This window comes from Eublepharis macularius, chromosome 3, assembly GCF_028583425.1.
Source record: "Eublepharis macularius isolate TG4126 chromosome 3, MPM_Emac_v1.0, whole genome shotgun sequence".
Lineage (NCBI taxonomy): Eukaryota > Metazoa > Chordata > Lepidosauria > Squamata > Eublepharidae > Eublepharis > Eublepharis macularius.
In genome coordinates, this window is record NC_072792.1 from 186,596,996 (window position 1) to 186,621,654 (window position 24,659).

A 24,659-nucleotide genomic window follows, 5' to 3' on the forward strand; every position below is an offset into this window, starting at 1 on the left:
ACGTCTCATCGGCACACATCATCTTGCATTAGGAACTGGGGGGGCAGGGAGGCGCAAGCAGGCAGGAGGCACCAGCTGGGAAGCTGGACATGCCCACGAGCCGCACACGGGAGACTGCCTAGCGGATGCTTCTCCGTGAACTCAGCCAGTTAATTCCAAAATCTAGATAGGGAGAATTTCAGAAGCAGCCCTAATTTCAGCACTTGGGAGATGGAACGGTTTGTGAAAATGCAACCAGTCATGGCAAATTAAGAGGGCTGGAAAAGCGGAAGCAGGCAGGGTTTCCAGCAACACTCCCCTCTTCTGCTCGGCTCTTCGTTGGACACAGCACAGGTCAACGGAATCCACAGGTCAGCCTGCAAACCTGCTTTTCCACTCCCACCCCCCAGGTGAAGATTAGGTAAAGCTGGGCCCGAGATAGCAGCAGAGCTGACTCACCTCAAACGCGGCCTCCCATTGCGCTGCTTATTCAGAGAGGCTTGGAAAACAAGGCAGAAATGTCATTACATCTGACTGTACTGGGAGAGGCCAAAAATGCCTAACAACAACGTGACGCTCACAGGCAGAAGCAGAGCCGGACACGAGCGCTAGCGAACAGCGGGAAAGCGTTTGGGGAAATCAAACCTCTTCATTTTCCTTTCTGGAGGAGGGGGGAAAGAAAGCTTTTGGATTTTTTTTTCCAACTCTGACATGACCACATTATTTTCTCAGGCTGCAGCCCATTACAGAAAGCACTCCAGTTCCTTTTCTAGGCCCAGAATTCCTCCAAAAAGCTGACTCAACGGGCGGAATCTATACAGGGGCACAAAAAACACGACGCGGTGGCTGCAGCAAGAAGGGGGTGGGTGGGCAGGAACAGTGCCCACGTACCTGTCCCCATGCCACCCGCTGACGGGGCCCTCATCTGCTCCTCCCAGTTTTTACCAAGAGCCACTGAGGCCCCGATCCCCTCTTTTCCCCACATCCCCTTAGCAAGCCGCGCTCTGTAGCCCTGCCCACAAGTTACTGTGAATGCACGTAAAATCCACGTCCACTTGATTGATCTTTGCATGCACACTGACAGGGCTTTTTTGGGGGGGAAAGAGGTGGTGGAACTCAGTGGGTTGCCCTCGGTGAAAATGGCCACATGGCTGGTGGCCCCACCCCCTGATCTCCAGGCAGAGGGGAGTTTAGATTGCCCTCCACGCCGTTCATGGCCCCGCCTGATCAGGGGGCGGGGCGACCAGCCATGTGACCATTTTCAAGAGGTTCCGGAACTCCGTTCCACCGCGTTCCTGCTGAAAAAAAGCCCTGCACACTGAGCCATTCTCATGTTACAGCCAACACACGTGTAGCTCACCATGTGATGCAGGCGCCACTTTTATCCAGCTACCGGTCCCCCCCATTTTGTTTGTAAAGTGAACGTGTGTTGGCTCTTTCGTACACACAGAGGCATGCAGGTACAGGCAGAATGCGCGTGCCCGTGCGTGCCCGTATACGGACTCCCAATATTTGTCTAAATAGCCTGCTCCTGGACTATTTTAATGATTTTTAAAAAATATTGTTGATTTTATGTTTTTGTGATTTTAATGTATTTTTTAATGTCGTTAGCCGCCCTGAGCCCATCTGTGGGGAGGGCGGGGTATAAATCGAATAAAATAAATAAATAATAAATAATTCACTGTCATACATGAACCCTACGCAACTCAGCAGGGAAAGAGGGGAATGCCCTTTCAAGGGTGGGAGGGTGTGTGGCATTCAGCAGAGACCTACCCCAGGCATCTGAAAGCGGATCTTAGTTCTGCCGCCTCCCCATAATGGGGACAAAGTGCCCACACAAACATTCCCGCTGCAGTCTGTGCACCCACCCCAAAGATTCCCATGTAATCTGGAGAAAAACAGGTTTATTTTCTCACTTGGATTAAGGGGGATCTCCAAAATCATGCTCCGAATGAGCACATGATCATGTGGACGTGTCCCTTTAACCCGGGGAGGGGGAGCCCCGATTTCCATGTCGGCAAAATCCTCATTTGGAAGCAGCCCCAAACCCAAAGGGTCTCCAAATGGCCCTTGGAATGGGCAGGCTGTAAGGTGGGCAGGGACGGGGCAGAGAGGAGCAACTTGCCACTTTCTAAAAATACCACTTAATTCTCCTTTTCTGTCTTGAGTCAGCTTGAGCGCAAGTCTCTGAAGCAGCAACTCATTACGCAGTTTCAGGAGTATGTCACATTTCGACAGACCTCGGGAAGAGCGCTCCGTCTCCCCCTCACACCCCCGGTACACAATCAGCAGGGCCCGTACAGTTCAACCGGGGACAGGAAGGCTCCAACCTACTGGCTTTCTGTAGATAGTTGTCAGGTGGGACGCCGTGTTGGTCGGCAGGAGAACATCAAGATTTGATGTATTGTCGAAGGCTTTCACGGCCGAAGAACGATGGTTGTTGTGGATTTTCCGGGCTCTACAATGCCAAGACCACGGATATACAGCCCGGAAAATCCACAACAACCATCAAGATTTGAGTCCAGTGGCACCTTAAAGACCAACGAGATGTCCAGTGGAATAATATCCGACAAAGCTCTCTTTGTCAGATATCAAATAGAGGGCCAGACACTCGAAACATATACCCTGAAAATCTTGTTTTCTTTAAGGTGTCACTGGACACAAATCTTATTCTTTTTTTAATGGTGATCGTTTAATTTTATTAATAGAATTAAAAGCCCAATAAAAAGGGCAAAGAAATAAAAGGAAAAAAATAGTGAAAAGAGCATACAAAAAAGAAAAGACAAATTAGAAGAGAAAACAATAATACATATTTCATTTCATTTTTCTCTACAACACTTATTTTAACAAACATCATACTTTGCATTTTAATCTCTCCAAAAATTCCTTTTCCACGACTGCCCCCCTTTTATTTATTTTTTCCCAGATTTATCTTCTTAAAAATCAAAACCACAAATCATCAAATCGTTTTTCCTTCTTTCACGCAGAAAGTCAATAAGGGGTTTCCAGTTAGCCATAAAAATAGACAATGTTTTATCTCTGATCAGAGACACAAATCTTATTCTGTAGAATGGGTAAAACAGAAAGATCACTGATGACCTGGGGCCTGTCACACACTCCTGCAAGATTGTTGTTTAGAAAACAGGAGAAGGGGAGAATGATGCAATAAGTCACTTACAAGCGCAATCCTAAACAGAGTTACTCCAGTATAAGCCCACTGATTTCAATGGGCTTAGACTGGAGTAATTCTTCTTAGGAAGGCAGCATTCAAGTCCTATATAGGAAAAAAGCAGGACATAAATGTAAAATAAAATCAATTTTGAATAATGTTTGTAGAAAAGTCCTCATTAGGTTTTATTGTATTCATTCGTTTTGGTTGTATTTATTGTTATTTTTTTTAAAAAAAATAGATCCAGAGGAGTTAGCCATGTTAGTCTGTAGTTGGAAAAAAGTAGAGCGCAGTAGCACCTTTAAGACTAACCAACTTTATTGTAGCATAAGTTTTTGAGAACCACAGCTCTCTTCGTCAGGTGCGTCACTGGACGCATCTGACGAAGAGAGCTATTGGTCTCGAAAGCTGATGCATCTGACGAAGAGAGCTGTGGTTCTTGAAAGTTGATGCATCTGACGAAGAGAGCTGTGGTTCTCTAAAGCATCAATCTGGTGAAGAGAGCTGTGGTTCTTGAAAGCTGATGCATCTCACAAAGAGAGCTGTAGTTCTCAAAAGCTTATGCTACAATAAAGTTGGTTAGTCTTAAAGGTGCTACTGCACTCTTTAGTATTTAAAAAAAATTCTAATCCACCTTGAGTCTCTGCAAGAAAAGCAGAGTTGAAATTTAAAAAATCTGAAATAGTTTTTCAGAAGTCAAAAGGTGGGCAGCTGCAGACGGTGAGCAGGTACATGTTCTCTTCCGGCAGTAACAATTCAAACTGCACTTCCAGGGGAAAAACAGCCATCCATGCCTCTCTGTCTATGCACCAATCCATACAGTCTGCCAACTCCAGACCGGTAAGCTCAATAGGACCTCTTGGGCACCGAGGGTACCATATTTTAAAAAATATGAACTCTTCCAGCAGGCTCTTTGGTCACCCCAAGAGCTCACTTTGCCATGGACAAAGTGAGGTTTGGGGCTTGTGAGGTTTGGGCCGTTTAAAGGGCCCTGCCTCTTGCAAGCAGAAAGAAAGGGACATTTAAACCCCATGAACCACGAAATGGTTTGTGAACTTGCCCCAGTTTGTGGGAGTTCATAGTTCCTGGTTCGTGGAAACCCCACAAACCACGAACCACATGGTTCATTTTTTGGGGGGTTCGTGCCCATGTCTACTCTCTACTGTAAACCTGGACCATCTACTAGAGTTGGTGTTGTTGCTGGATGAGGAGGGAGGCCGGCACTCACGGCTCGGCTAGGCCATGAAACCCGCTGGATTACCTTGGGCCAGTCACACAATGCTCTCAGGCTGGCCTACCTCACAGGGTAAGGAAAAGGGAGAGGGGAAAACCCACAGCATGCCCCCCCCGACCTCCTGAAGAAGAGCAGGATAAAAATCCAATTACTCATCTCCTGTCTTTGGCAGATCAACCTACTACAGTCCCAGTGAGAGATCATATGGAGAGAACTTACACACGTGGAGACCTTACACACCTGCCCTGGCCGGCAGCAGCTCTCCAGGGTCTGAGGTTCGAGTCCTAGGTCCTTCACATCACCTTCTGCCTGACCCTTTTAACTGGGAATTGTCCATGTTGCAAAACTGCCCCAACACCCAGGGGCTGTGATCCGGAATGCAACGGCGAAGCTGGACCCAAGCACAAGCACTCCAGAACCACAAACTATTTCCAGTCCAGCCACTCAGCAAAGGTGCACAACAGAATACCACTCCTGCCCGCTTGGACTCAGGTCTAGGAAATGAACAGCATCTCCAGAGAGTACAGAAGTTTGCTTTCTTCCTTATTTATCTCTACATGACTGCCCACCATCCTGTTTTAAATGTGCATTAATAGAAATACACCGCAGTTTTAATGAAGTTTTAATGTAGATGAATTTTTATTGTATTTTAATATGTTGTGATCCGCCCTGAGCCTGCTCATAGGGAGAGCGGAATAGAAATTTGAAATAAAAAAAATAAAAATAAAATAAATCATATCCTCACTCAGGATGCGTAAATCTGCCGTTCGCAGTAACCTCAAGGCATGCATCTTCGAAGCACACAAAATTCAAAAACTAGACATACCAGCTAGGGTTATTATTCACTCAATACGAAGTGCTGCAACCAGCGCAGCATTTGCTACGGTTAAAGAGATGTGCAAGGCAGCTACTTGGACATCTGTATGTACCTTTGTTACACACTAGAAGCGGAACGCTTACGACTCAGCAAATGCTATAAACTGTTCGTCTACGCGAGTGTCATGTCTGAGCCCCATCCAGGCCAATTTGAATGATCCTTTTGTTCTGAACCAATGTATCCTGCTGTAACTCGATGTCATTTTACCAATGCCATAACTATTTCTTTCACAGGTGTTTATCTAACAAACTGCAACAGCTTCCAGTGTTTCTGACCTTGTACTCCCTCTCAGACTTTGCTTGTTTTCTAGTGACTCAACTTGATATTACAAATATGTGAAACGTTCTCACAAAAGAAGAGCGCCAAAATCTTGTTTATGATTGGGCGGGGGGGGGGGGAGCAGACTTGAATGTTAAAAGAGAAGTCTCTCTCACAGGATGTCATTCCTGTCAACTTTTACTCTGGCTGCTTAGATGCTTACCTTGCTTCTGAGTAGTCCTATGGACATATATATGGAAATGATCTGATTTCTGAATAAAAGCCATTTTGACCAAGAACCTGTGTCTTGCTGCGATGGTCCAGGGGTCTGTCTACCATATCCCATCATCCATAGCCTGACAGTGAGAACCAGAATTCTCTGCCATCCCCTTGAAGGGAGCATGAAACGTGTTTAACGCTATCCTAGGGCATAAAGGGAATGGGCCAAAGTGCTATCAGTTGAGGCCATTAATCATCTCTAAAAGCAGATCACATCTTTGTAGGAAAAGATAAAAGCCCAGTGGCTCCCTAAGAACATTTTTAAGAAGAGACAGTTTGGTGTAGTGGCTGGAGCGTTGGGCTGGGATCTGGGAGCCGTGCCTGTGGTCTTGGGCCCCTTGCATTCGCTAGGCCTGGCCTGCCTTGTGGGTTTGTTGTGTGGCTAGAACGGGCAGCCGTCCACGACTGGCCTCCGGCCACCACAATACAAGCCACTGGTGGGCGCCACGTGTCCACTGCCCCCTTTCCCTCTTGCATTCACAACCAGCCCCAGCTCATAATGCGCTCATTAGGCACGTGTCACGATTACACAGGAGTAACAGTCACGATCACTTTATTTAGCCGCCGGTAATTGAGTGGTGGTGCGTTTGATCTCTCTTTCAAAGATTTATGGGAACTCTATTTCTCTGTGTGTGGCAAGAGTGGAATATTAAAGCAATATCATCGATTTCCTTTGAACTTTGAATGGAGGATGACGCTCCCGCGGTCACTTCTTAATGCACCGCCCGGGAGGATCAGAGCAAGGACTGCTGCAAGAGGGAGGGAGGGAGGGAGGGAGGGAGGGAGGGGAGGAAACAACCCAGGGACCCAGCAGGCATTCAGCCGTGCAAAAGCCACAGAGGATTACAGGACGTTGATTCTCACCTGGCCTATCTAGGCAATAACCCAGTGCCAGAAACCGGGACGCAAATGAGGACCGAATGCCATCTGCAACCATCCATACGCTCGGGGTGCTCAATGTCTGACAAAATCTCCTTTTTTGAAGATTCTGAAGAAAACTGTCAGTTTTTTTGCAAAATAGTAAAGAGTCCAGTTGCACCTTTAAGGCTAACCCACTTTATTGTAGCATAAGCTTTCGAGAACCACAGCTCTCTTCGTCAGATGCATCGTCAGCTTTTGAGAACCACAGCTCTCTTCATCAGATGTTAATTTTTTTGCACACTGTATTCTGCCACGAAAGATCCAGTAAACCTTCTGAAGTTGCCACTCTGAAAACAGATAAAACTTTCCGTACGCATGCGCTCTCTTTGGTGGTCCCTACATGGCGGAAAAGTCTACTTGAGGCTATTTGGATCCTCCCCCCACCCCAGTTTCACAAAATGTGCTAAACAGAACTGTCCAGGTCCCCCCCCCCACCTTCTACTATCCCAACCCAACAGCATTTTTGCCTTACAGAGAACTTTTACTGTTAGATTCAAATGTTATCATCTCTCGTCATCCACTTGCTAGAAAAAAGTTTATAGTTGTAATCGACCTTGAGTCCCAGTCCAAAAGGTGCATATATCTATGCACAGGTAAGGATCCAGAGGAGTCAGCCGTATTAGTCTGTAGTTGCAAAACAGTAAAGAGTCCTGTAGCACCTTTAAGACTAACCAATTTTATTGTAGCATAAGCTTTCGAGAACCACAGCTCTCTTCGTCAGATGCGCCTGTAGCTTATGCTACAATAAGGTGCTACTGGACTCTTTACTACAATGCAAAGAAAAACTACCTTATACTGGCATCACTGGTCCATCAAAGTCAGTCTTGTCTACTCAGACTGGAAGGGACTCTCCAAGGTCTCAGACTGAGGTCCTTCACATCACCCTACTGCCTGGTCATCTTAACTGGAGGTGCCGGGGACTGAATCTGGGACCTTCTGTGTGCCAAACAGATGCTCTGCCACTGAGCCACAGCCCATATCCAAATAGGCGAGCTATAAATGAAGATAACAACTGACCCACTAGCAAAGTGAGTCTGCAGATTTCTGAACAAAAGTCAGCAGATCCAGAGCTGCTGGGAATCCAAGGTCAAGGTTCCCCATCTATGATCTAAGAAAAGGCTACCTAGGTCAAGAAAAAGGGCAAAAATCTTCTAGAGGGGTAGCTGGTGCTCGGCTTTTGTAGCAAAACAAACCAGGAGTTCCATGGCGCCTTAAAATCTAACACTGATCTCAGCATGCGCTTTCATGAGTCAGAGTTTACTCTGTCCTCTAGGAGCCACCCTAAATGGGCTCCAGTGATGTTCCTCTCCTCCTTGGAAAGCACAGTGTTTGTCAGGGTTGGGGGCTGCCAAATCAGGCGTCTCTAAGAGTGTCTCTACACGAGACGCCTCAGCGCATGTTCGCCAAGTGTAGGGAGATGCAATGTTAGCCGGGAAGCGTAGTTTTAAAAGACAGAGCCAGCGGAGATCACTCCTCAGAGGGTTTGTCAATTTCATCTTCGCCTCCCCTAAGGCTCTGTCAGTTTCACCTCTCCAGTCTAAAACTGTTCCGGGAAGCGTAGTTTAAAAAGACAAAGCTGGCAGAGATCGCTCCTCAGAGGGTTTGTTAATTTCATCTCTGCCCCCCCAAAGGCTCTGTCAGTTTCACCTCTCCAGTCTAAACTGTGTGGGATCGCAACCAGAGGGCAGCCAGGAATGGAAATGGGCTGGAGCTACCTTCCAGAGCAGGGCTTGGACCTGGGGAAGTTATAATGGGCTGAAGTTTCCCTTCTGGCATTTCACAGCCCCTTCACACAGCTCCAGTGTATAGCAAAGCCTTTGCCCAGCCACTGTCTTTTAAAACTACCCTTCCCGGCTACCATTGCATCTACCATTCTTCACAAGTCAAATATCCCATGTAGAGAGCATCCAGAGCGGGTCACACAATGATGAAAACAGCAGGATTGGAGTCCAGCGGCACCTTAGAGACCCGTAAGGTTTTCTAGGTATGCACTTTTGAGAGCTTTTTGAGCTCTTGACTCATACCCAGAAAACCTTGTGGGTCTCTAAGGTGCTGCTGGACTCCAATCCTGCTGTTCTATTGCAAACCCACACAGCCACTTACCTGAAACAAAGAGGAAAATACGTGCTTTGTGTTCTCTGCTGTGGCTGCTCTGCCCAGCCCTGAAGTCACGTAGTTCCTCCTATGTTTGCATGCACACTGCATGGGAACTGCTAAGACGCACAGCACACCGACAGCGACAAACACGCTCCTTCCCACAGTGTGGAAGGACCAAGGGAAGCATCTTCCCGAAGCAGCTACCCCCCCCGGACCCCCCCCCCGTGCCTTCCCCTGCTGCCAGGGCTCCCTTCTCATTTGCAGTTCATTCTAACAACGTGCGATGGCAGGAGCCAAGCTGTTTGCAGCAGTGAACAGTGGTGGATCAAAGAGATTGCGAGAGAAGCCCCCCCCCCACCTCACACACACACACATAGTCTGACAAATCCACGAATGCACAGCACTTAAGAGAGTTCTGGGGACTGGAGTCCAAAAGTTCAGACTTTGAATGAACAAGTAAATCATCCAGGCAAATTAAAGTGATGTGCAGACATGCTGCTTGAACTGGCCATGCCAAGGAAAGCAAATGCCCAGGCAGCTAGCTTTTGCCCACATACCCAGCTGGCACAGGGTACGAGCCCAGGAAGCGCAACCCCCCCACACACCAATTCCTTCTCTCGGACATCTCTGACCTGTTGGCAGGCAGCACACACACACACACATACACACACACACACCGCAATTTGCTGCAAAACCTCTCAACAGACCTAAGGCGAAACACTGGCTCTTCCTTCTCCCAGAGCAGTAAACCAGCTGCAGCACGAACAGATTTCCAAGAAGAAATCTGGCAGCCACCCCGCGAGAGGCAGGGTGGTCTCGCGGAGAGAGAAAGAGAGAGCAACCATAAATCACAGGAAAACACAAACGACAATTCTCAAGCTTGAAAATTCCATCTGCAATGAGAGTTTGACAAAAGGGCTCAGGGCCCAGTTAGCCCCAGAGCACGTTATTTCATCTATTCTCCAGTGAGAACTGCGACTGCACACATGCGCACACAACCCAAACCGCTATCAGAGAATGGATGTTTTTTGTAAAAAAAAATACATAAAGGAGGAACGTGCTTATTTCTAAGATCCGGATAAAATCTGGAGTCTCTGCGCAGTCATGTTTTGAATGTACCAGCAATTGCAGAATTCCTGCTCACATCCTTCCCCCACCCTTCGGATCTCTAGAAGCCCCAATCCATTTTGAGAAATCCTGGGCCCCAGAGGCCAACCAGTGTAACTTCAGTGGAGGGGGGGGGGGTTGTCTCCCAGCGGCAAAGGCCACACTTTGCATGCAAAAGACCCTCTGTCCAATTGCTGGAAACTCCTGATAGAAAAGTCCCAGTACAGAGCCAGAGAAAGACCCCTGCATAAAACCTCAGAACAGCTACACTCAAAAGAGGGACCTTCCAGAGCAAACACTTCCAGACGAATCAAGCAAGTGAGCCAAGCCTCATGTTGTAGAAGCGGACCACTTCCATTCATCCCATCTTTAGTACTATAGCAGCTTTTATTTATTTATTTAATTTATTATTTCGATTTATAAACCGCCCATCCTCAGGGGCTCTGGGGGATGAACATGAGTTAAAATCAATAAAAACAAAATAACAATAATTCTAAAATCAACATACAATAAACAATAATAAAATAAATTAACCAAATACATTAAGGTGCAATGGTAGGGAGAACTCCCCACCCCAAAGGTGGGAGGCTGACATGGCACCGCCCCCTTCAACCACCGAACGCCTGGCGGAACAGCTCTGTCTTACACGCCCAGCGGAATGATAATATGTCCCGCTGGGCCTTGGGTCTCCATTGACAGAGTGTTCCACCAGGCTGGGGCCAGGACTGAAAAGGCCCTGGCCCTGGTTGAAGCGTGCTAGGAACTTTAACTGTGCTGGGAAAAATGGAAGGCAGTAGGAAAAGAGGAAGAAGACCTAAAACCGAAATGGCTGGACTCCATAAAAGAAGCCACATCCTCCAGTTCGCAGGGTCTGAGCAAGTCTGTTAATGATAGGATGTTTTGGAGGTCTTTCATTCATAGGGTCACCATAGGTCATGTGTGTGTTATGTGCCGTCAAGTCGCCTCTGATTTATGGAGACCCTATGAAGGAAAGATCTCCAAAACATCCTGTCATTAACTGACTTGCTCAGATCCTGCAAAATGGAGGATGTGGCTTCTTTTATTGAGTCCAGCCATCTCGTTTTGGGTCTTCCTCTTTTCCTGTTGCCTTCCACTTTGACTTCTCATGATGTGACCAAAGTACGATAACCTCAGTTTTGCCATTTTAGCTTCTAGGGAGAATTCAGGCTTGATTTGATCTAGTACCCACTTGATTTGATCTAGTATCCATCTGTCATAGAATCATAGTTTGAAGGGACCTCTAGGGTCATCTAGTCCAACCCCCCCCTGCACAATGCAGGAAATTCACAAATACCTCCTCCCCACTCACTCACACACAAACCAAGCGACCCTTACTCCATGCCCTGGTCAGAGGCAACTTGACGGTATATAATATATACATACATACACAGCTTTAACTGTCAGGCAGTGTTGTACACTGGTTAGAGTGATGGACTAGGACCTGTGAGACGCAGGTTCAAATCCTCGCTCTGCCATGGAAGCTTGCTGGGTAACTTTGGGGCAGTCACACACTCTCTGACTAACCTACCTCACAGGGTTGTTGTCAGGATGAAATGGAAGAGAGGAGAAGGATGTAAGCCACTCTGAGCCTCCGCTGGGGAGAACGGCAGGGTATAAATGAAGGAAATAAAACTAGTACAGCTATTTTCCCTCTCAAATCAGAACTGGCCGCTGCCTGGAGGGGACTGGGTGCAACAGAACACACATAAAGCTGAATGAGACCCTTGGTCCAGGCCGGTTTGGCTAGGGATTCTGACAGTGTTTTCCCATCTTCTGGGCATGGAGCAGGGGTCATTGGGGGTGTGGGGGGAGGTATTTGTGAATTCCCTGCATTGTGCAGGGGGTTGGACTAGATGACCTTAGAGGTACCTCCTAACCCTATGATTCTAAATTTTATTCAGACTAGCAGCAGTTTCCCATGGTCTCAGGCAGAGGTCTGCTCCATCCGCTACTGCCTTCTTGCGCATACAACAGCCTCCCACACTGAGGTCCCTTAAAATTTCTAAAAACCTAGCAGATTTCACTACCAAGAACCCCAAGCCACCCTTATTTTTATTTTCACACTAGGGCAGAAATACAAGATTTCTTGCCTCCTCCATTGCTCATTAAATTCTCTGCTGTGAATGAGCCGCCCCCCAAACGAAAAAAAGGGAAATACGTTCTCTTTGGGCCTCTAAAGGTGGCCACAGGGACTGGAAATGCTGCCTTCGCACTTGAAGCTGTTTCAGCGGCAGCTCGGAGCCAAGGACTTCCACCAATTTAGTGGGGCAAATGAGTTTAAAGCGGCGGCAGCCCCGTGCAGGCCTGGGATGAACAACAACTGCTCGGAAATGAAGCCAACAGATAGCTGGGTCCTGCAAGCAGCACAGCTTTCCTCCAGCACAAGGAACCTTACACCAATGTAAGAGGCTCTGCCACCAGTAAATGCAAAAGCATGTGCACATGGACTTGACCTGTGCAATGCTAACCAGAGTTACTCCAGTCTTAGACTGGAGTAACTCTTCTTAGCATTGCACTGGAAAAGTATTCCCGCCCCCCCATGGTCCTTTATTTACATGGAAAAGCCTCCTTTTACTTCCTGATTTCAACAGAGGGTCATGGAGTCACTTTTTCCCAGAGATCACAAACACAGATTAAACCTGTTTATATTCCAATTTAATTGCAACTAGGCTAGAGCCGGCACAGTTGTCATAGTTAGGAGTAGGGCTCATTTCGAGGGGGAACGCGCAGGAACGCAGTTCTGGCAGTTCACCCAAGAGGTCACGTGTCAGGTGGCCCCGCCCACCTGATTTTTGGCCATTTCGGGCCCGTTTCAACCTGGATTGGGACCAAAACGACCCGAATCAAGCCACTGCCGCGTGGGGAAACACTCCCCTGTCTGGCAGCAGCCAAATCCCAGCCATTTGGGGCCCCTTTCAGCCATTTTGGGCCCAAATCTGGCCAAATTTGGGCCCAAAATGGCCAGGATTGGGCCCAAAACAGCCAGGACTGGTCCTAAAACAGCCAGGATCGGGCCTGTGATGGGTGCTGGATCACTCTTTCGCTCAGCAGTGGCCCGATCCTGACCATTTTGGGCCCCTTTTCGGCCATTTTCAGCCCCTTTTGCCATTTTTGGCCCAATTTCAGCCCTGAATGGCCAGGATTGGGTCCAAAACAGCCAGGATAGGTGATGTCAGGGGGTGTGGCATATGCAAGTCAATTATGCTAATAACACACTTCTGGTGATGTCAAGGGGCGTGGCATATGCTAATGAATTATGCTAATGAGTTCCTGCAGCTCTTTTTCTATGAAATGATCCCTGGTTAAGAGCATCTGACAAAGAGAGCTGTGATTCTCAAAAGCTGATACATCTGACGGAGAGAGCTGTGGTTCTCGAAAGCTTATGCTACAGTAAAGTTGGTTAGTCTTAGAGGTGCTACTGGACTCTTTTCTATTTTGCTACTGCAGACTAACACGGCTAACTCCTCTGGATAGTTAAGAGCGTCGGACAAGCCTGAGGAGACGCTGGTCCAAATCCTCTCCTAGCCACGAAGCTCTCTGGGCCAGGCACACTCTCTCCGCTCACCTCGCAGGGTTGTTGTTATAAAACAGAGGAGGGGGTGCAGTCAGCCACTTTGAGTCCCTATTGGGGAGGAAATGAGGGTATCTAAATAAACGAATGCCCAAGATTTCCAGCCAAAGAAGACAAGGGCAGGATCCAGGCACTTTCATACGGCCCGCAGGTTCTCTGCCACTGAGCTCAAGCCCTGCAGAGCTGAGCTTCCAAACCCGCTCTTGCTCCCTGCCTCCATCCCCAGTCCAGCCAGCTCCTCAGCCACCAGCTCTCCACCAGAACCCACCGCTGCTGCTCCTTCTTCTGGAAGGCCTCTCAAAAGGCACTTGGTGCAGCTGGTCAGCTTCCAGTTAACCCCTTGCCTAGTTACTGCCCTTCCTTTATCCAACCACAGCTCTTTCCTGGCTAGCACGGGTGGCTCCTAGCCAAGGTGAACCTTCACGTTCAAAGGCAGAGAACCTCTGAAGCCAAGTTCCGGGAGGCAGCATTCAGGAAGGCCTCTATGCCCTGTTTTGGGCCTCCGAAGGAACTGGCCAGCTTGATCCAGCAGGGCTCTTCTTACGTTCTTAGGTTTCTCTAATCCATATATATATATTGGCTTCTCAAGGAAGGCACCAGCTAGCTTCTGTGGCAAGTTTCGGTATTGTCAAGACGAGCCTCCAGAACCCAACTCACCAGGGCTGAGAAGAGCTTTCCAAAAATGTCTTCATCCAAGCAGAAGCAAGACTCACCGGTCCATGATGGAGAAGTGGCCTTGGTGGCCAAACTCAGCGGTCACCACCAACCCTACTTGTCAACCAACTTAGCTCGGTCAAGTTCTTATCTCTGGCATCACAGCGGAGTCATGGCGGCCCTTCAAAACTGCAAGAAAGGTCTCACTGCCCCCAAAGACCTCTGGTGAGGTGGGCAAGGACACATGGATGCCCTCCTCTGAAATCCCAAGACTGGGAAAAAATCAGAGTTTATTCCCAGTATGGTCCCGAGTAGCTCCGAAGCCCAGAGTGAGGAGGCAGATCAAATCCCACATTGTGTATTAGGACAGGCAGGTACCAGTTCGGCACTCCACTGCCTTTCTTGCAGGACAGGGGCCCCCTCGTCAGAGAGGGGCAAGCATTTCCATAAGCAAAGGGTCCTTTTCCTTTGCTTCGGTTACATTCGATCTTGGAACCTAGTTTGGAAGCCTTCTGGCAAGAAGGGAGAATTTCAGAAAGCTGGAAATGAATTTTGTGGAATACGAAAATGCTTATTTTTAACTACATGTTTCAAAATCAGTTTTCCTGAAATAAAAATAATCAGTTTTCGGTTGCCTGTCCACGGAAGCACAACCAAACGCTGCTCTCATGTGACACAAAAGCAAGATTAGAAAACTTATCACTTCCCTCAAAACTAACCCTTCCGTGTGTTTATTTTTAACTTTGTTTTTTCCAGGCTGCCCAAGAGTACAATGTACTCACGAGCAAAGGGAAAAAAACCCTTTAAAATCCCTTGTATGCCAAACAGCACATTTTTATTGCTTTAATTATATTCTGTTACTTTGCATGAGCCCAAAGATACCTCACTGTGGAGCAAAAAGAACAGATGGTGAATATGGAGCCCTTTGGAAGCCAATGTGGTGTCGTGGTTAGAGTGTCAGATTAGAATCTGGGAGACCCAAGTTCGAATCTCCACTCTCCCACGGAAGCTCACTGGGTGATCTCGGGCCAGTCACACATTCTCAGCCTAACCTACCTTGCAGGGTTGCTACAAGGATAAAAGGAACATAGGAGAACAATGGGAGGCAGCTGTGAATTTACTGCACTGTGCAAAGGGTTGGACTAGATGACCCTGGAGGTACCTTCCAGCCCTTTGATTCTAAACCACTTTGGGTCCCTATTGCAGAGAACGGCTGGAAATCAGTAAAATGAATAAATTTAGCCCCTTTCTCTGCTTTTTAGAAACGGAAGGCAAAAGTAAGCATTATGTCTCCGTTGCCACTGAAAACTGTACCATGCACTTAATGCCATTTCCCCCTCTGTAATGTCTAGGATAATCTACCTGCATCCCAGACATTATGGGGTGGGAATAACACATACGGTGGCTGTACTCGTTGGAGGGGAAACTTTAACGGGATGTGTTTCTTCCAGCAGGATGCCACTGTGTGTGTGTGTGTCTCTCTCTCTCCAAACAGAAATAATCTATTTACAGCTAAGAATCGCTGTTCTCAAAATAACAACAGGTTACCAAAGTCATCGGGGCTCCGTGAAGAAAAAACAGCTCTTGATTGAGAAGCAGAACAAGATTTGGGTCCAGCAGCACCTTAGAGACCAACTAGACTCCCAAGGGGTGAGCTTTCGAGAGTCAATGCTCCCTTCATCATTTTCCCAACCCAGCAAACCAGTTATGGGAAGCATGTTTAACAGTTCCCTGTCTTGAACCAGCACTGGCACAAAAGCAAGCCTCACAGAACTTCCGGAGGGAGCACAGAATGAGCCGTGATGTGTGTGCTGTGCTCCGATGCTTGCATGCGTCTGGGGAAAAAAAATTAAATGTTTGTTTTTGCACATAGATCTCACAAATTTGCAGAAGCAGGAAAGGTTTTGCACATCCTTTTCCATCAGAAAACCCACTTCAAAACAAAGCAAAGCAAAGTTGCTAGCTCTCATGGCTGTAGAGTTTATTTAGAAATTTGCATTCCACACGCTTAACCAAAAAGGGTTCCTGGAGTGGCTTCCGTCCAGTATAAACAGGAAAAATACAGAACAGTTTTGAACAAGACACAGTGTAATTTTTAAAACCATAAAAGAGAGCAAGTACAGCCGGCCATTAAACCTGGCTATAAAATTCAACAGAACAGCAACTAAAGACAACATTAAAACCAGGCAACCCCAGTGACATTTGCGTGAGTGTGACAATAAGAGAGATGGGGAAGAAAAGAAAAATCACGTTAAAACCCCGAGGATTAAAAGGGAAATGTTTTAATCCATGTCAAAGGCTGTACAGACTTCGGCAACAGGCTAATCTCTGAAGGGGGAATCCAAAAGCCGGGGGCTATCACAAAGAAGCCCCCTTTCTCTAGCATCCCTCCATCTCCCCCTAAGATTGGAGAAACGCCTCTCTCAAAGATTTTGGCAGACACTGGTCCTCTGCACTGAGCCCAGAAACAGCCAGCAAAGCTCTTTTGAGACAGCATGATGATGTCCGTAAGGAAAGCTAGCCTGCAATTTTACAGCTTTGTTTTGCACCAGTAGCAGCCACCGAACAGTCTTCAAGGACAGCCCCAAACAGAACCCACTGCAACATGTCGATGCTGTCAGAGAACAGATAACTACAGCCGGACCCTGCTTGCTGAAGAAAGCCTCCATGTGCCATTCTGGATACAAACACACCCATAATGAACTCTTGCAAAGGGAGCTCAGCTCCATCCTGAACAGGCTCAGAAAGGACGCGAGAGAGGAAAAGCGGAACAGAAGCATGTGAGCACCCACACACACATGCCCCGACGCCAACTGGTGTTTGGAGACGGTGCCACTGTGCCAACCAACAGTGTTGCAGCCTTGTTTAAAAGGGGCTTCCATTTTCTGGCTCCACTGCTGCCTCCAGCCTCTTGTCTGGGGCATCCGATGCCTCCCCAACCCCAGATGAAAAAGAGCGACACAGCTGGGGGGGGGGCACCCACAGCATTTCTCAGCACCTCTCTAGATGCATCATGTTGATTGGCAAGGGCACAGGGGACCGAACAGAATCCAGAGGAACCCCAGAGCGCCAAGGCCGGAGGGCTGCCCCCAGCTGCTCCCTCCCTCCGGTACCAACCCAACAGATGGGGCTGGGGGAACCATCCTGAGCCTGGCGCCACAGGTTCCCATCTGGGCCAGACAAACCAGAGGAACATCTGGGTGGATGTCACGGAGCGCCACCAAGAGGTTCAGAAGAGCAGAGAGAGATGTGCTCCGTCACTCTCCTGGTTGAAGGCTGCCCGTCAAACGGTACCCATTTCAGAACCAGAACCAGAGAGTCTTATCCAAGAAAGCTAGGCTTCCTCTTCCCAATTTGGCTGGACCCATCTCTCCACCACTGCTAGACTGCCTGGGAAGGGGACTGAGCTCATTGGTACAGCAGACCCCAGGTTCAGTACCCCGCCCGTCCAGTTCAGAGGACCAGGTGATGCAAGAAAGAGCTCTACCTGAGACGCGGAGCGGCACTGCCGGTCAGAGAAGGCTATACCGACCTTGATGGGCCGAGGGTTTGACTTGGTATCACCTCTGCGCGAAGCCTTCTACTTGGTCATCAGGATTTATTTACTTCATTCCACTTACGTCCTGCCATTCTCCCCATGGGGACCCAAGGCATCTTATATTGATCTCTTCCCAATTTTATTCTCGCAACAACCCTGTGAGGTAGGTTAGGCCAAGAGAGCGCAACTGGCTCAAGGTGAGCTTTTATGACATTCGAACGTGGGCCTCCAGACCCTAGTCTAACACCCTAAGCACTACACCGCACCAGTCCCTTACTCCAAGACCAGCAGTTGTGAACTTCTGCTGTTGCACGGCAGTAACACATGGCCGTGCACCCACAGAATGTCAGATTGTGGACAGAACCACGGTGGAGGCGGCTACTTGCTTCAGTTTTGTCAAAATGATGTTGGGAGAAAAGAGAACAGAGGAACAGAATAGAGACGTGTGTGCCCATACACTGCTGCCAAGTGGTTTTTGGAGAATCCCCACACATGTCTCAGCCCTCTCTGGGGTCCACATCGGCACAGACCGAAAGAAAATTCTCACTCACTCTTCCCACACACAGGCAATTGCCAGCCAAGATATTATGCAAGAAAGAGGCAGGGAGACGAAAGCTCGGTAGGGCTCAGAAAACGGCTCTTCCTACACACAGCTGCATTTATTCCTGTACATGCACAGCAGCGCCTTCCTGGCCCAAAGGCCCCTGGAGGCCAGCACTCAGCAGCACCCAACAGCAGGCAGAAGATGCCCCTGGAGGGCCTGCCCCACCTCCTGCTTCCCTGGGCATCTCCTAGGCAGAGCATTTAACATTCCCAGCCAGTCGCCTGAACAGGCCCTGGATTCTCCCTGTTTCCGACTGTTGTGAAAACAATCCAGCATCATCCAGTAGCAGCGAGTTCCACAAGCTAACGGTGCATTGCGCAAGCCCATCATGCACTGGTTCCCAATCGGTGCAGCCGGTAAGCCCCCAAGCCCTAGCAGGGGGGCAGAGGGGGCACCATCCTTCCCCTTCCCCACAGAACCCATCCATTCTCCCTCCGATCCGCTCAGCCCCAGGACTAGGGTTGCCAGCTCCAACTTGGGAAATTCCTGGAGATCTGGGGGGTGAAACCTGGAGAAAATGGGGTTTGGGGAGGGAAGAGACCTTGGCATGGCATCATTCAATAGAGTCCACCACCCCCCGCCCCCAAGGTTGCCATTTTCTCCAGGTGAACTGATCTCTGTGGCCTGGAGACCAGCTGTAATTCCGGGAGATCTCCAGCCACTACCTGGAGGCCGGCAACCCTGCCCTTTTCCCGGGTCTACAGAAAGGAGTGTCCCTGAAGCCGCGCAGGCGATTCTCAGCCCAGCCCGCCGGAGCGCCCCTCCAGCACCCCTACACGCAACGCAGCCCAAGCGGCGCTTCGCCCGTTACGCGCCCGGGGGGGAGGCGAGGAGGCACCGGGCGGAGAGCGCGGCGCAAGGCAGGCGCAGGCTGCGTAACGCGCGCAGGGCGCCGGCGGGAGCCCCTGGCCTCCGCGCCCCGCCTCGGGCTCCCCCCGCGGGAGCGCCCCGGCCTCCTCCCGGCCGCGGCGCGCACTGACCTGGTGCCTTTGTCGCCCATGGCCGGCCGCCGGGAGCCCAGAGCCGAGCGGAGAGGCGGGCGAGGCGCGCCGAGTGCCGGCGCTGCTGCTGCTGCTGGCGGCCTCCCTCCCTCCTTCCCTCCCTCCCTGGAGCGCCGAGGAGGGGCAGGAAGGAAGGCAGGAGGACGGCCCCGCCTGGCCCCGCCGCCCGGGATTGGCCGCCTCCGCCGCAGCCCCGGCTGCCCGGGGCGGCGCGCACGGAGCGGGGCCGGGGAAGCGCTGCGCGGCTCCTCCCGGCCCCCCCGTGGCCAACGCGCTGTGGGCCGTCGCAGGGGGCTGCTGCCGGGCCCCTCGCCCCGGCCTACCTCGCAGGGCGCCGAGGGAGACGAAGGGGCAGCCTGACCTCCCCCCCCCAGCCCCTGGGCGGGAGGGAAGCCCAACGGGTGTCTCCTGGGTTTTGGAGCCGCGCAGGGCAGGGGCACCTCCAGGGCCAAGAAGCCGGAGGCCAGAAAGGAGCAGGGGCGAGCGTTGCCAACCTCCAGGTGGAGCCTGGAGAGCTGTCTGAATTGCAGCTGGGCTCCAAGCAACAGCTGGAGAAAATCATCATCAGCTTGTGCTTATATTATCACTCTTCGGGGCAGATTAGGGCCGCACTCGGAACAGTTAATAAGGCAGCGTCATTGTGAGGGGTGGGGGGCTGAGAGAGCCGTGACTGACCCCAGGTCACCCAGCGGGCTTCAAGCGGAGGAGTGGGGGATCAAACCCAGTTCTTCAGATTATAGTCCCGCACTCTTAACCACTACACCAAACTGGCTCTAGTAGGATTGTCAACTACCAGGAGAAACTTCTTGTCTGGGTATGTGTGTGGTGCCCTCAAGTCATAGCTGACTTATGGCGCCCCCTGGCAGGGTTTTTATGGCAAGAGTCTAACAGAGGTGGTTTGCCATTGCCTGCCTCTGCAGCCCTGTCTTCGCTGGAGGTCTCCCATCCAGTTACTAACCAAGGCCGACCCTGCTTAGCTTCTGAGATCTGACAGATCAGGCTCACCTGGGCTATCTGGGTCAGCCCCCTGGGTTTTTTTAATAGTGGCTTAATATGTAGACATGTGCGCAGGCATACAGGTAAATCATATTGCCTAACAAACAACGTCCCATTAAGCTGAGAAAATCATCATCAACTTGTACTTATCACTCTTCAGGGTAGATTAGGGCCACGCTCAGAACAATAAGGCAGTGTCATTGTTATCCCCCCCTGTGAGGTGGGTGGGGCTGAGAGAGCTCTGAGAGAGCTGTGACTGCCCCAAGGTCACCCTGCTGGCTTCAAGCAAAGGAGTGGGGAATTGAACCTGCCTCTCCAGATGAGAGTCCTGCTGCTCTTAACCACTACACCAAAATGGTTGCTCTGGAGGGTAGACTCTCTGGCATTACAACCCCACTGAGGTCTCCTCCCTCCTCAAACCCCGTTGTTTCCAGAATCCACCCCCAAATCTCCAGGAATTTTCTTACTCAGAGCTGGCAACCCTAAAAGATCTGTTCCCCAGGGGGGAAATGGCTGCTCTGGAGGGTGGACTTTGTGGCATTATACCCCACTGAGGTCCCTCCCTTCCCCAAACCTCTCCCCCCACCCAGGAGCCACCCCGAAATCTGTAGAAATTTTCCAACCCAGAGTTGGCAACCTGAATCGGAGCTTGCTTCGTCAGATGCCAACTCTCATGAAAGTAAGGTTGCCAACCTCCAGGTGGGGGCTGGAAATCTCCCAGCATTGCAACTGGTCTCCAGACAACAGAGAGCTGTTTCCCTGGAGGAAAGGGCTGCTCTGTGACATCGTGTCACTTCTGAGCTCCGTCCCCTCCAATCTCGCTACCCCTCCGGAATGGTCTTCTGTCAATCAGTTGGCGGCAGGCTCGAGAAACTGCCCTTTGGCTCCCCAGTCTTATCTGATCTGATTCTCAGCAGATCCCCAGCGTAGGTCTTTTTGCATCACCTCCTATCTGAGATCCTTTTCAGTGGAGATGGTAGGGATTGATCCTGGGACCGCCCGCATGCCAAGCAGCCTCCCTAAAATGCTGTAATGTGCAGCCCTTCCTTTCTCCTCCGGTGTGTCCTTGACTCGAACCCAGGACCGGCCACACCTCCAAGCAGGAATCATACCCTGAGACAGACAAGCCTGGTAAATTCCCCAGCGATGCCTTCCTGAGCACAAAAACGTGCAGGAGCCTTCAGCCAGCCCAGCCAGACAGGAGGGCGAGCCAGACCTGCAGCTAGGGAAGGAATATACGCTGTGCAGAGGGATGCGGCACTCGGAGCCAAGCTACAAGTGACGAATGACGCTTGCCTGGCAAGTGAAGAGACTCACGTGCATCCCTCCCTGTTCACTTGCCATTCACTTGCACTCCATGTGATCAAATGGAGCGCAAGTGAATGGCAAGTGAACAGGGAGGAATACACGTGAGTCTCTTCACTTGCCAGGCAAGTGTCATTCGTCACTTGTAGCTTGGCTCATTCACTTGCGCTCCACGTGAGCAAGCGGAGTGCAAGTGAATGGCAAGTGAACAGGGAGGAATACACGTGAGTCTCTTCACTTGCCAGGCAAGTGTCATTCGTCACTTGTAGCTTGGCTCATTCACTTGCGCTCCACGTGAGCAAGCGGAGTGCAAGTGAATGGCAAGTGAACAGGGAGGAATACACGTGAGTCTCTTCACTTGCCAGGCAAGTGTCATTCGTCACTTGTAGCTTGGCTCATTCACTTGCGCTCCACGTGAGCAAGCGGAGTGCAAGTGAATGGCAAGTGAACAGGGAGGAATACACGTGAGTCTCTTCACTTGCCAGGCAAGTGTCATTCGTCACTTGTAGCTTGGCTCATTCACTTGCGCTCCACGTGAGCAAGCGGAGTGCAAGTGAATGGCAAGTGAACAGGGAGGAATACACGTGAGTCTCTTCACTTGCCAGGCAAGTGTCATTCGTCACTTGTAGCTTGGCTCATTCACTTGCGCTCCACGTGAGCAAGCGGAGTGCAAGTGAATGGCAAGTGAACAGGGAGGAATACACGTGAGTCTCTTCACTTGCCAGGCAAGTGTCATTCGTCACTTGTAGCTTGGCTCATTCACTTGCGCTCCACGTGAGCAAGCGGAGTGCAAGTGAATGGCAAGTGAACAGGGAGGAATACACGTGAGTCTCTTCACTTGCCAGGCAAGTGTCATTCGTCACTTGTAGCTTGGCTCATTCACTTGCGCTCCACGTGAGCAAGCGGAGTGCAAGTGAATGGCAAGTGAACAGGGAGGAATACACGTGAGTCTCTTCACTTGCCAGGCAAGCGTCATTCGTCACTTGTAGCTTGGCTCTCACTTCCTGCTGGTCCAGGGCTGAGATCGGAGTGGCTTCCCCACTTTGGCTGCTCCCTTTTTGGGGGCTCCCATCCAATCAAGCCTCAGAACGGGCACCCTGCTCTGCTTGGGTTCCCGTGCAAGGGAAGGAGATATTAAGAGCGGACAACACCCCTTGGGGATGCTGGAGGCGGAAGACCACCATTTGCAACAGTCTCTTTGTTTTAAAAGCATCCCACAAATGGAAAAGCAGCCTAGCAAAGCAATGTAGGGGCTCTTTTAATGCAAAGTCTGGACGTCTGGCACCCACAGCAGTTCAAGCCATTCTGCCCCCTTGTTTTTCTGCATGTCTGAACCAGACCTGCGGAATTACGGATCCAGCAGGGATCCAGTCAGTGGTGCTGTAGTTACGATGGTGCGATAAATAAATTCAAAAGGGCTGCTTTGCGCTGAGTCAGGCCAATGGGCCTGCCGGCAGAGACCCTCCGGAGTAGCCTATCCCCCTCCCCCCACTGAAGCAGTCTAGCCCTGTTCCCTGCACCGGTTTCCTCCAGTCCCCGCCCAATGCCTGCATCAATAGCAACAGTGTGTGTGGGGAGGAGCAGGTGAGTAAAAAGAGACCCGTGGCTGGTGCAAAGGATTTTGTCACCAGAAGCAGAGTACATCATGCCTTGCCCCCCGGCCCCTGTCCCACAGGGGCTGCTCCCCTTGCACGGGCGCAAGCCGAGTCGCTGTGCCCTGGATAGAGAACCAGCCCTGGACAGAGTGGCTTTTGCAGCAATCCCTTCAATGACAGCTTCACGGGCTACTCCTGCTGACAAACCCACACAGAGACCTGTTTTGTGCCGACCTCTGGAAAGACAGCCTGCTTTAAGGCGTGTCGTATGGAAGCAGGTTACAGTTGCAGGAGGCCGTCTGGACACGCTCCGCAGCCATTCAAGAGAACGAACCCCTCCCCAGTCCATCCAATAGTAAATGTGTGCCAGTCACAAAATGGGAAAACAGAGCCACCCATTGGCAAAAGGGGAGTTCTTATATACTTGCCAGAATGCAGATGAAAAGACCTGGCATTGTAGACGCTATCCAAGAAGAAAAATCCCCCAAAATCAATTGGGGAGGATTGAGCCAGAGACATCAGAGCAGCTGAGCTGGCAGCAGGGGGGAGGGGGGGGGAAGCAAGATGGGGAGGCCGGCCTGCTCACACCTTGAAGAGCCTATAAAACTGCAGAGGGGGATATTTCACCCGGGGAATTTCTCAGTCATTTACTCCCCACAGCTGTTCATAGTCTACCAGCATTTATTTTATGCAACAGAGAGAGGATGGTGGGTGACAGAAGGACCACTGAGGGCCAAGCTGCAGAAAGGAGGGGTGGGAGCACGTTATTCCAGGGTCTGCTGCAAAACTGACCTGTCGTTGCAAGGGATATTTCCTATTTCAGATGGAGGCAGCATGTTAACTGCTACTAAACAGGCGTGACTCTTTGACATCCTTGCCCAAGCCAAGCCTCCACGGAAAGAGGGGCTTTTGAGGACAGGTATTACAGAAAACCACCAACCCTCTCCCCTGAATACTTAAGAATTGTTTCCCAGCAAAACCCATCCTGGAGACGTTAGATCCAAATCCTAACGAAGGTCTGGCATCTGACAACAGGAGAGAGTGATACCATTTCCTGAACGTTTAACAAAGCCAAAGGTGTTTTTTTTTTAAAAAAGCCATTTAATTACCTCTGCGGAAGCAAGAACTGCCAAATTCTTTAGCAGCTTAAATAGTAGTTTATCCGTGTATCACTAAGAGCAATGGGGCCTAAACAATGACGAATTGAGGGTTGAATCACCTCTGTCCAAGGGAATCAAAGACCAGTGCTACAGCCAAGTGCGAGTGAGACGTGTGTTGTGGCTTTACTCCTGGAGGTCGATTACCTGGAGGTCGATTACCTGGAGCTGGTTCAGCTCCTCAAATATATGCTGCATCTCCACCAGAAGGTCTTCATGTCTCAGGGCAACCTCCAGATCTTGCCTGATAGAGATCAGCCTGTGAAATAAGTTCGGCCTGCCCAGCTCTCTCTGAA

The 24,659-nt window shown here is 50.1% G+C and overlaps 1 protein-coding gene across 1 annotated transcript in view; it reads right to left on the bottom strand.

Moving 5' to 3' along the window:
- Positions 1-19,386, bottom strand: part of LOC129325603 (beta-arrestin-1) — a 163,962-nt gene extending 144,576 nt beyond the window's left edge. Inside the window, exon 1 of the mRNA XM_054973376.1 lies at positions 19,290-19,386. Coding sequence (XP_054829351.1) covers positions 19,290-19,309 — 20 coding nt within the window. The 5' untranslated portion in view covers positions 19,310-19,386. The remainder of the gene's footprint in view (positions 1-19,289) is intronic.
- Positions 19,387-24,659: the final 5,273 nt, after the last annotated feature.